We start from the raw sequence: 12024 nt of genomic DNA, 5'->3' as shown, positions 1-12024 counted from the left end.
CCCTCCCCTCAGGGCCCATTTCTTGCCTACCACAGCATTCCAGGCTGCTCACAGGTTCCTGGCACGGCAGACATGGGATGCTGCTCCCTGAGCACTGTGCAGACCAGGGGACAACGCAGACAGCACCAACAGCCCCACAGACTGACCAGGCAACCTGTGCTTGGCCGTGCACATCCTCTTGGAGCAGCAAGGTCTGTCCTTGCCCTCTATGCCCTCCCTTCCCAGGGCTGCCACAGCCCAAGGAGGAAGAGGAGGCACCAGCAGAGACGGCTGAGAGGCACGAGCCGAGCATAGAAGAGGTGACTTAAGCCTGTTGCTGCACCCAGGGCAGAGTGGGCCATGGCAGCAGAAAATGTTCTGCTGAACTCAGCAGAGAGGTCTCCATCACTGCAAGGGATCCCCACAGCTCACAGTGAGGTCTGGAAAAGGGCAAGGAGACTCCTCGGGAAGCTCCCCGGGCCACTGCAATCCCCATCAGGCTCAGCAAGAGCAATCCTGCCCTGTAACCAGGGGTCACTGCAGGTTCCCAGGTGCTGCAGCCATCCTGCTCCATACCTCCAGTGCACACATCCCAAAAGAGAAGATGTCCACAGCAGTCCCGTCAGTCTTTTCTGCAAAACCAAGCCAGAACCACATCAGGCCAGAGGTACAGCCCACCACCCGCGCACTCTGGGAACAGCCCCCTGCACCCTGCCTCATCCCTACAGATGCCTCTGCCCGCACACCCCTGCCCACGCCTGACCCCCCTCTGCTCACGCCTGCTTCCCCCACCCCAGCACACATTTTCTCAGTTCCCTGCACAAACCTTTCCCATTTATTCCCTTCAAATTTGTGCCAAAATATTCAAGACGGGGATCACATCATGAGTTTTCACATGGCACAAAGATTCTTTACTTGTTTTTCCCTAATTGTTGTAACATTTTGCATGGCTTTTGAGTGTTCCTCAGCCATAAGCTGACCTTTTCAGAGCTATCCATGGTCATGCTGAGATCTTGTTCCTAACCAGTAATTGCTAATGCACAGTCCATTCCCATGCAGGCACAGCTGTTTTTCCCACGTGCATAGCTCTGCACTAATCAAGACTAAATTTTACCTACAATGTTATCACACAGTCATTCATTATTGCAAGATCTTCTGTGACTCACGGCCAACAGCTTTAGTTATGAATGCACTGAATAATTCTGTATTGACGCAAACATACTGCGCCCACACCTCACACAGGACCCCCCTCCGCGTCCCTCTGGGCACCCGCGCTGCCTGCACCTCCCGGCAGACAGACCCCGCACTCACGGCCGTACTCCGGGGGAAAGAAATGCAAGTTGCGTAGCTCTTCCCTCTCAATCCTGATGGGGCTTCGCAGGTCATCCGGGAGGGCTGCATCGGGGAACGAGAAATGTTCTGCATCACAGCTCTAAGCCGCTTCCCCAGGGCTATGAGCACAGACGGGTGCTCGAGGCAGCAGGGATTTCTGTGTGTGCTGCTGCCCATGCACAGCACCCGTGGGGCGCTCACTCCCCCAGGAGACCCCTCTGCTCCCACGACAGGAGCAGCGCTTCCCTGAGGGACAAAGGTCCCCCCTGCCTGCAGAGCCCGGGGCTGCTGCTCCGTGCCGCCGAGCCTCACTGGTGAGAGGTGCCCAGGGCCCACATGGGAGGAAGGGCGACCCAGGGACAGCACTGACGTGCTGGGAGAGGTGGCAGAGGGACACTCACCATTTGCAAACACTCTGTGCCAGACTGCCGGTCAGCGCCAAGCCGGGAGCGGACGGGTAAGAAGGCGTGGAGCAGAGGACACAAAGAGAAGAGAAGGTAACTCCAAGCCTTGCACAGGTGATCCCCTGAGGGACCCTACAGCTCTCTGTGCGCAGTCAGAACCCCCTTGGCATACAGCCCCGCACGACCCCGCCACGTCCCTCGGTGGGCAGCTTCCTCCTGCTGACTCTTCTCAGCACATGGAGCTGCGGGCCTGCGAGGGCAGCGGCTTCCTACCTGAACCAATCTTTATGAGCCCATTGTGCTGGATGAAGATGGTGTCGCTGGTGAGGTTGCCGTGGATGATGGGAGGCTCACAGGAGTGCAGGAAGCTGGGGGAGCACAAAGCTGCCCTGAGCACATTACCTGTGCCCAGCCCAGTGAGAAGCAGGATGGCCAACAGTGCAAGCGACAGCAAGCTTACCTGAGCGCAGACAGGATCTGAGTGCACCAGCGCTTCCAGGCCTAGAGCAGAGACCAGAGCTCCCCGTCAGATGAGACACCCATCAGAGCCCAGCAGCTGGATCAGGTCATTCCTACTCATTACCCAGTGACTGTGGAAATCAGCCTTCCACTAGCCCTGCAGAGACTGTTACTCAAAGATGAGCCACACAGTCCCAGCCACAACAGTCTCCTTTCCAACCCCTGTTCAAAGAACACCATCAAAGCTGAGAACTCATCCTTACCAGCAGACAGAGCTCTCCTGAGCCCCAAAACCTGGCGGAAGCATGGACAGGCACATCACAGAGCGGGCAAAGCTAGCTATGGTTGTGGGGTCCATGCATATGGTTTTCTCTGTACACACCAACAGTGAGCCTCAATTCCAGCAGTGCCTAAATGCACTGGTGTGATACTGAGCTCAAACGTCATGAGAGGGCTTGCAAGGTCAAGCACAGGGCCCCCAGAAGGGTCACCCAGCTCCTCAGTCACAGCCAGCTGACGCCTGCCTGCAAAACCATTAGTCAGACCCATACTGAGTGGGTTTGCAGGTGAAACCGGTCCCTTCAACCCAAGCAGTAACCTAGTCACAAGCCCACTGTCCCTCATCGAGGGCGATGGAGATGCAGGCCTCCCGAAGCACGATGCAGACCCAGGAGCAGTCAGCATCATGCAGCTGAACATCACTGCAGCAGCTTCCAGCAGATTCCCCACCCTCGGGCTCAGATCCTGACAGCAGGATCCGTTTCCGGGCTGTCCCGGGGAAGTTCTGCTCTTGCTCCGGCCCTTACCAAGATGCCATCTCCCTACGGCAGAGAGTCCCTGGGTAACTCAGGGAGCAACCACACATACTTACTGTGCCTTATAAAAGACCAGAGACCCGCCCTGTGCCAGCAAGCACAGAGCTACCCACTTCACCTGGGACACCCTGTGCTGCTCCCAGGGAACCTACCCTGGCATTCATGGCCTTGTGGTTTTTCTTGGTTTTCTTCAGGAACTGTTTCAGGCTCCCTGAGGATACGTATTCTGTGATGAAGATGACCTGGGAGGGAAGAGAGGCATCAGCTTCCAGCTTCCCTGCACAGCCAGCGTCGGGCGCAGCCCGTGGGCTCCCCAGCCAGCAGCACGCAGCCAGCGCCGGCCCCACACACAGCAGAGAGCAGGCTGCTGGCAGCAGTGTCCTGGGGAAGGAAGGGGAGTCCCAGGGAGCGGAGTGAGGAGCAGAGCTGGGATCCCCACCTGGCTTCCACTGGCATCCCTCCCCCAGCCTGGGGACCCCCCCAGACCCTTGGTCTCCCCGCGTCCTCCCTACCCGTGCCTTCAAGTCTTTCACATCCAGCCAGTATTTGTGAAGCTTTACGATGTTGGGGTGATCCACAAGCACCAGCTGCTCAAACATGGTCTTGATCTTCTCCTGTGGGCAGAGAGAGGACAGGTGAGGTGGCAGGTCCTGGGACATGGCAGGACACCTCTGAGAGCAAGGGAACCTGAGGCTGGGGAGCAGGCTGTGCCCCCAGTCACAGGGAAAGCTGTTTTCGGGGTACAGAGGACACATGGAGCTGTCTCAGAGAAGCCAAGGGAAAGCACAGTGCCATGCAGACAGGAGCACAGCATGACAGGCTGTGATTAGCACGGCTGACCAAGGTGTGCTGCTGCCCACGAAGGTGCAGTGGGCAATCTCGGGAGGTGGGCATGGTCCCACCGGGGAGGGATGGCTCACCTCGTGTGCTTTAAAGGCCTTCTTGTCGGTGAAGAGCAGCTCGTTCCACACCACCTCCACGCCCTCCTCTGTGTCCATGGCAAGGAAGGTGCTCTGGATGCCTGGCATGTTCCCCTGATTCACCTGCGAGAGATGGGAAGGCGTGAGCCAGCCCGGCTGCAGCCCTGCCCGTGGCTCCTGGTGACACCGGCAGCGCAGCGCAGACGAACGTGCTGCATGGGTGGTCTCTGCTACCGCTCCTGCGGAGGACTCCAGCCCGCAGGAGGCTCTGGCCAGGACACAGTGAGTGGAGCAAACCCCAAGCCTGCTGCCTGTTCTGCCCTGCCCTCAAGACCTGCCTGCTTGGGAGCTCAGGTATCAGAGCAGCCAGCACGGTTTCTCCAGGACACGAGGGCACGGGAGAGAGCCAGCGATTGGGATCAGTTCCCATGCCAGCCCCGCTCGACCCTTCCAGCCCAGTGAGAAGCTGGTGGTGACAGTCACCTGCTGCCCCCCCTCCTGCACAGGGATGGGGACCCCCACATGGACCCCACTTCCCAGCAGCCGTGGGGGAGCAACCCACTCCCATGGCTGATGGTCACATTCTTGTTGGACAAGGCACATTAGAAGGTCCAGACAAACTAAAGCCATAACATCATCTCTTGTAACATCCCGAGGAGTCTGGGGGTCTCTCTGATGAGTTCCCATCCCCAGAGGTCACAGAGCTGCGTTCCAGGACCCCACGGAGAGCAGCTCTGCAGACATCACCTCCGCAGGCCACATCCAGCGTGGACGCAGCCGTGGCAGCCCTGTCCCTGTGCTGCGTCTCTGCCGATATTGCCTTGAGGGCAGCACCAGATCCCCGGTCCCCAGGCCAGCCAGGACTGGCAGGTCCTGGCTCCAGCCCAGGTAAAACCTGCTCAAAAGACACCCGGTTCTGATGGGGGCTCAACAGCACAGAGACACCCCACCCCAGGACCAGGGGGTCCTGCCTCCCGGGAGGGGTGCTTGCTGCATCCCGAACCGCCGTCTGCACTGGGGTCTGCGCAGTCACTGCCCTGCTCTCTCCTCGCAAAAGCATCCCTGCGCAGGAGCAGACCTGCAGCCCCCGACCTGCCCCTTCCCTCCTCCAGCAGCCCGGGGCTGGGGCCAGGGCCGTCCCCCCTTCAGCCCCGGCAGCCGGGGCAGAGGCAGCGCTGCCTGCTCCCATCTGCCATGCGGCAGGGGCAGCGCGGCGCTGCCAGCAGCCAGATGAAAAGCAGGATTGTTCTGCTGCTTCCAGGGGCCGGTACGCAGCGTCCCGCTGCCAGGGCTTGGCCCGCTGTGGCACAGGGCAGCTGTGGGCGCAGGCGCGGGCATGCAGCACCCCCAGCTCATTAGCAGGGGACAGAGGGGCAGCTCGTGGCCCAGTTCCTGCTGTGGACACACAAAGCACCTCTGTTACTTGTTCTCTCCGCTCACAGCCTCCACATGCTTCACACAAAGCCCAGCACGGACAGCCAGCGATGCGGCCAGCTGGCCTCGCTGACCGCAGCCTTCCCAGCAAGTCCCGGCAGTCTCCTGGGGCTCCCAGCGCAAACACAGCCAGCACAGGGACGCCCAGCAAGGGCACTGCCGGGGGAGCCGCGGCGGGGGGCGGTGGGGACACAGCTCAGCCCTCACCCGGGTGCCCCCACAGCAGGGCCGTCACACCAGCTGCTGTGAACCCCGAGCCGTGCTCCTTTGGGAGAGGCTGATGCTGCTGGTGGGAGGCAAGGGTGGGCCAAGGGGGATCAAACAGGCAGGAGCTCTCGGCAGCCAGCGCCAGGCTGCGGCAGGGCTCAGCGTGCCGGGAGGTTGGGTGGCTGGGGGCAAGCGCCCGTGCACCACGAGGGTCCGCTGGTCATAGAGCGCTCCGTGAAGCTGCTCTTCTGCCTCTCCCCAAAAATGCCACTGGAAAATCAGCTCACGATCTTCAGAAGAATCCTGTCCTGAAAACAGTGACTGGCCACAAGGCCGAAAACAAGGAGTCAAATGGAGAACATGGGCCCCAACAGCCTTTCATTTGCCACAAGGACACACGGGAGTAACAGAGCTCTGCACGGAGCTTACTGACGCCTGGCTCGCAGGCACAGCTGGGTCTGAAAGCCTCAGGTACCACCTCCTCGCCTGCCTCGTCGTGGGGCCACAGCGTTCCTGCACACAGATACTGAGCCTACAGCGGGACCCAACCTGCAGGGCCACCGCACCCCACGCCTCCCGTCCCCACGCCTGGATGAACCAGGCGCCTGCCAGCCCCCCTCGTGCTGCCTCCCGCTTGCTCAGAGCTTGACGTAAGAACAGCCGGGCTGAATCGGGCTGCCCACCTGTCTGAGAATGACAGACAGCTGAAGTCTGGGGTTGTCCCTCGGCCGCAGCCTCCCAGCTTTGAACAACCTGCTCCCTGAGCCCGAGGCGGTATCCTGGTGCTTAAGGCTCTGGACAGCGGACCGACTGGTACCGGTGAGGCTCTGGTACGTGGCGAGGAGCATCAGACAGGCCTACAGGGGAGGGAGCGTTCCCTGTTCCGAGCAGACGCGAACGTGCTCGGTCTTGTGCTGAATGACAACAAAACTGATCCTGAACAGCTGTTTTGTGCACCAAGCTCCGAGACTGCATAAATAAATAAATGCTGCATTATAATCACAGAGGCGACGGGGGACAAAAGGAACCAGCCACAGGTCACCTTGATTATCGCACGCCATGCCCTTCAGGGGTTCCCGGCAGCTTCGCGTGCTGCTCATGGTGGACACCACGTGGAACACGCAAAACTCCAGAGCCGGACTGGGCAAACTCCCTGCTCAGGCTGCTTCCAGAAAGCCCTTGGCAGGAGCCGAGGCCAGCCCGGAGAGATCACTGGGGACAAGTAAGCGAAGGTTTACAAAAGATCAGATTGCTTCTTACAATAAATCGCTCCCTTTTGAGCTTTTCACATCAACAACGACTGAAACGGTCCACAGAAAAAGGCTTAGCGCTGTAGTTCTGGGGCCTTGGGAGAGTAGCTGTTAAACAAGGAAGGCATGGGGCTGGAGAGCAATGAACAGGCATTTCTGCTGCCACTGGCATTTAGACCCGATTTGGAGAAGAAAATAAGGACAAGGGGGGGTGTTACCTTTCTCGGGTTGCTCTAGGAGACTGGGGAAAAGGCACGGCCACGGCGCCTGGAGGAGAGGCCGCTCTGCCGGTCCTCTGCTTCTCCCCGGGCACCCGCACTCGCGTCCTCAGGACGAGCTCTTGCTGCCCCGTCTCTCAGCAGGGACATCCCGCTGCCCTCCGGTGCCCCTCAGAGCAGCCCTCCACGCCATCTGGGCCCGCACGCCCCAGCCACCCACGGGACGCGGAGCTCAGCGCCGTCCCAGAGGCCTCCTCCCCTGGCGGCCCCGCTCCCAGGGCCTCAGCGCGGGAGCAGGGCCAGGGCCGGCAGCCTCTGGGCGAGGGAAGCGGTCCAGCCCCCGGCACAGCCGCCTGGACTGACCGCAGGACTCGGGTGCTCTCCTGCGCCCAAGCAGCCATCTCGCATCCTCCGCCCCCGGCACAGACGTCTTCCTCCTGCCGCCGCTCTCCCCGCTGCCCTCCTGCCTGTCGGAGGCCGGAGACGCACCCAGCGCAGCTGCAGCCCCGCGGGCAGCCCCTCTGCGAGGCAGGCCGGTTCCAAATCATTTCCAAAGTCTGGCGTAAGCTTACTCCTCTGTCTTCAAGGCAGCCGAGCAGGCAAAGCCTGAGCCCTCGGCCTCGATTAACGCCGAGCAATGGCAGGGCCACGTTACCAGCGCTGGCACCGCTGAAGAGCGCACAGCAGACCCCGCCTGAAAACCTGGGTTTGGATCAGGCGCCTTGCTGTGCGGAGGAAGGATAAGCCCCAGGTTGCTCAGAAAAGAGGCAAAAGCGCTGAAAAAGCTCCCTCTGCCTGGCCTGGCAGGGGCTGCTGGGGAAAGGCAAGCGCAGGCTGTGCCATCGGCCGGGGCAAACGCCGGGAGGGACGGGGGCTGCCCGAGGCGCCGCAGGAGGGAGATGCTGGAGGGCCAGAGCAAAGGCGCGGGGAGGGCGGGCAGGCTGGAAAGGGGGTGCCAGGCAGGAGGCCGCAGGGGCGAGCAGTGGGACAGCGACCCTCACCCCCCCACTCCTGCAGGGTCCCTTTGCCCCCACGGGGCTGTCGGTGCCGGGGCGCGGGATGAGATGCAAAGCGGCAGCGGGGAAGGGGAGGGAAACGGCGTGTTTCCTTCTCACGCGCCGAACCCGGGCATCGCCGTTGCATAACCATCCCAAAAAGGACTGTACCGACAGAAACACAGAGGGGCCGTTAAAGAGGCCACCAGGAGACACCCGAGCAAGCTGGAAGATACGCCGGGAGGCTGACCTGCAGCCTCCGTGCATCCCGAGGCTGGAAGAAAGAGGACCAAACAAACCTCTTCAGGGATTTTCTGGACTGGTGCTGAGCCAGACACCAGGGGAAAGATGAACTTTTGGGAATCAAAGGCCCACGAATGGGCACAACAGCAAGGCAGCTGCCGGCACTCTGTACACTTACCCTGTCCATACCAGAGCCGAGATGAGTTTGCTTGCTGAGCTGCTGCCCAGCTCCTGCCTGCCTGCAGCACACATGGGCACGCAGCCCGTGTGGGACGGAGCCCTTCCCCACCCACCGCAGGCTGGCAGCAGCCCTGCCAGCACCCACGGCCCCGCCAGCACCCACGGCCCCGCCGCCGGCCCGCAGCCTGCGGAGCTGCCCCTGGTGCAGCAGCCACCACTCCGAGCACTGCGGACAGCCCTGGGGACAGAGGACCAGGACCTAAGAAATGGCGCTGTCTGGAGGACACAGGGCAAAGCCAAACAGACACCCAAAGGGAGAGCCAAGCAAGAGCTAGGAGCAGTTACCCGGATTACAGAGACCAGCCATGCCATGCCGGCAAGAGCACCAGGACCCATCGGGTCGTACGGCAACAGCAGGCGCATGTTGATGCTGCAGGTCGCAACCCCTGTGCGCCTCTGTCAGGGGAGCCGTGCCAGTACTGCTCTGCCACAACCCCTGGTTGCTGGTAACAAGAGGAAGCCTAGCAGGACATGAAAATGGTGATGCTCACTGTGTGCACAGTACCTGACTCCTCATGACTCCGTCACCTTATTCCTTTTGGCGCTGGGAACTGGCAGGAACTGCCACAGGGCTGAGCAGGGAACGCAATGTACCTGGGAGAGCACTTTTGCAGAGTAAATCCCAGCCTGGCCCTCTGCTCCAGTATCTCAAAAGCCTGGGAGACAGCAAAGGCTGTGTCTGGGCTTCTCAAGGGACTTCTGTTCAGGTTACAGTTAGCAAGGAGGTGCTGCTGAGGCATGGGGACACACCCCAGGCAGCAGACACCGTCCTCTCAGAGCAGTGCGTGCAAGCAGCGGAGACAGAGGACTGTGCCTCTGCAGGGACCCCCTTTGCAGCCCGCAGCCTGAAGCTGGGCTCCCCTTGCCTTCTCCAAACCGCGTCTTCCCTGGCCCTGACAGAGGCTGCACTCTCCACCACCCCATGCTATGCAACATGCAGGGCAGGGGTGACGGTTGCAACATGGAAATAACTTTTTAAAACATGTAAAAGGAAAAAAAAACTGAGCTAAGAGGATGAATAGTGTGGCCAGCAGGAGCAGGGAGGTGATTGTGCCCCTGTACTCGGCGCTGGTGAGGCCGCACCTGGAATACTGTGTCCAGTTTTGGGCCCCTCAATACAAGAAAGACATTGAGGGGCTGGAGCGTGTCCAGAGAAGGGCAACCAAGCTGGTGAAGGGTCTGGAGCACAGGGCTGATGGGGAGCGGCTGAGGGAGCTGGGTGTGTTCAGCCTGGAGAAGAGGAGGCTGAGGGGAGACCTCATCGCTCTGCAGCTCCTGACAGGAGGGGGCAGTGAGGGGGTGTTGGTCTCTTCTCCCACCTAGTTAGTGATAGGATGAGAAGAAATGGGCTCAAGCTGCGCCAGGGGAGGTTTAGGTTGGAAATTAGGAAAAATTTCTTTACAGAAAGGGTGGTCAAGCATTGGAACAGGCTGCCCAGGGAGGTGGTGGAGTCCCCATCCCTGGAAGTGTTCACAAAACAGGCAGAGGTGGCACTTGGGGACATGGTTTAGTCTGGTCTACCCTTGATTGGTTTAGTGTGGACTTGGTGGTGTTGGGTTAATGGTTGGACTGGATGATCTTAAAGGTCTTTTCCAACGTAAACGATTCTATGATTCTATGATTCTATGACTGAGGCCCCAGTCTGACAACGGTGCTGCTTCCTGTACCTTACCAAGGGACAGGGACAGCAAAGAGCAGTGGCAGGCAGAGCCTGCCTGATCACTGCTGCGCCTAGGAGAGCAGCCGGAGCCGGTCCCGCAGGAGCAGCGGTGTGCGGGCAGCGGGCACCCAGGGGGCAAGGGGGGCTCCTCCACGGTCCCGCTGTGCACGTGTGATTCTCTGGGTGAAGAGCCGGATCCACCCCACTCGCGCGAGCTGGGAGCACTCTGCCCGGGGTCTGAGACCCAGCAGCATGGCTCTGAGCCTGTGCTTCCAGGACCCGGTTTCAAGCTCCAGACCTGCCACTAACAGCCCTTTGTCCCCAAGGAGAAGGCTGGGACCAGCAGCAATTACAGAGCAATCTGCTCCTGAGTCTGGCCAGGCTGCTGGCTAGATTTCACCTTGTAGCAGGTACGCCAAAGGCTGTGACAGAAGAGCTAGCTGGGTGACATCCACCCGTACTGCTATCTGCAGTCCCCAGCAAAACAACACATCAAGCCTGCGGTGCCCTGTGACTCTGCAGGAGCAGGACGAGGGATCTGCGGTGCCAGATAAACCTGTTCTCTCTGTGCGATCGTGTTACACAATTAGCAGGTGAAGGGAACACATGAGACGGAAAATATTTTCATTCCAGTGAAGCATTTGATCCTACCTCTCACAAAAACAGATTCTCAGCACGAATTCAGACCAGCGTGGATACGGGGCTAACACACTTCCAGCTGGAGAGACCTAGCTGAGCAGGGATGGTGGCGTGCCGCTCACAGAGCTGGGAGGCCACAGCATGGTCAGGGCGAGCTCTGCTGCGGCTTAACGTCAGTGCAATCACCAAGAGAAGTGAGGCAGGCACAGGTGAACAGCACTCGTCCCGGACAACGCTGGAGGAGTGGTGAACCTCAAAGAGGAGAGAAGGAGCAGAGCTACGGGCAGGGAGCAGAAGTGGCATTCAGCCAATCAACCAGGAAAAATAACCAGGCATCCAGCTGTGCTGCAGGCAGGCGAGACCGAGGGAGGGAAACAGATTCGTGGCCAGCACAGCAGGACGTGTGGTGGCAGAGGTCTCCCATCCCAGGGCATGAGGGGCACCCACTTCATCCAGCCCTTTTCCAGGAACTCTCCCTATCCATCCCCAGGAGATCCCCTGCCTGTCAGCAACAGCAGGGCGGTTACTGTTTAATACCTGGAGACAGGTAGAGGAAGGCTCTCCCAGCAGGATCTGGAGCAGGCCTCCTCACAAGTGCAGCCACCCGCCAGCCTGTCCCCTCTGCCCCTGCGAGGGAGGGCTGGAAGCCTTTCCTTTCTCTCCATGCCCATGGTTGCCCTTCCCTCTGGCCCAGCAGCTGCCAGAGCAAACACTGTGGTCCCTGTTCTCCTTCCACTGCTGAGAAAAAGGGACAGAAGAGTATTTTTCCACTGCCCAGATAAGAGCCAGGAGAGATCCTGCACGCCGAAGGCAATACAAGTGTTGTTATTTCCCGGGCAGAAGGCATACCATCGCACGCACGCCTGGCGGGCGGACGGGGGCTGCTCCGGAAGCCGGGCCCCAGGGAGCTGTTTGCTTTACCCCCAGGGCACCACACGCCCCCGGGAAGGAGACGGGAGCCTGTGGTCAGCCAAATCTGAGCACTGCCCAGCCCAGGCAGCTTTGCTTCCTGGCTAAACTGCACCTGGGAAATTCACTGGCAGCCTTGCCGAAACCTGGGACACGCGGCCAGCAGCCCAGCAGGTTCGCAGCAGGCGGTAGAGAAGGCTGCAGAACGCAGCAGGAAAGGGAAAGGATCCCCGCCACCGGCCTGGGCAGCAGGCAGGCGAGCAGAGCCGGGTGGGCTGGGTGGGACGGTGGGGGCAGAGAGCTGGGGGTGCCCAAGGACA

At 60.3% G+C, this 12024-nt stretch overlaps 1 protein-coding gene across 3 annotated transcripts in view; it reads right to left on the bottom strand.

Annotated features, from left to right (window-relative positions):
* NRBP2 (nuclear receptor binding protein 2) overlaps positions 1–12024 on the bottom strand; it is a 29093-nt gene that overhangs the window by 10185 nt on the left and 6884 nt on the right. For all 3 annotated transcript variants that reach the window (XM_075728126.1, XM_075728127.1, XM_075728128.1), the window contains exons 2-9: positions 3910–4032; positions 3502–3603; positions 3142–3231; positions 2176–2216; positions 1989–2083; positions 1713–1736; positions 1291–1374; positions 556–611 (exon numbers count right to left, since the gene is read on the bottom strand). In XM_075728126.1, coding sequence (XP_075584241.1) covers positions 556–611; positions 1291–1374; positions 1713–1736; positions 1989–2083; positions 2176–2216; positions 3142–3231; positions 3502–3603; positions 3910–4032 — 615 coding nt within the window. The remainder of the gene's footprint in view (positions 1–555; positions 612–1290; positions 1375–1712; positions 1737–1988; positions 2084–2175; positions 2217–3141; positions 3232–3501; positions 3604–3909; positions 4033–12024) is intronic.

Source organism: Pelecanus crispus, chromosome 2 (genome assembly GCF_030463565.1).
Source record: "Pelecanus crispus isolate bPelCri1 chromosome 2, bPelCri1.pri, whole genome shotgun sequence".
NCBI lineage: Eukaryota > Metazoa > Chordata > Aves > Pelecaniformes > Pelecanidae > Pelecanus > Pelecanus crispus.
This window is presented reverse-complemented; position numbering and strand designations above follow the sequence as displayed.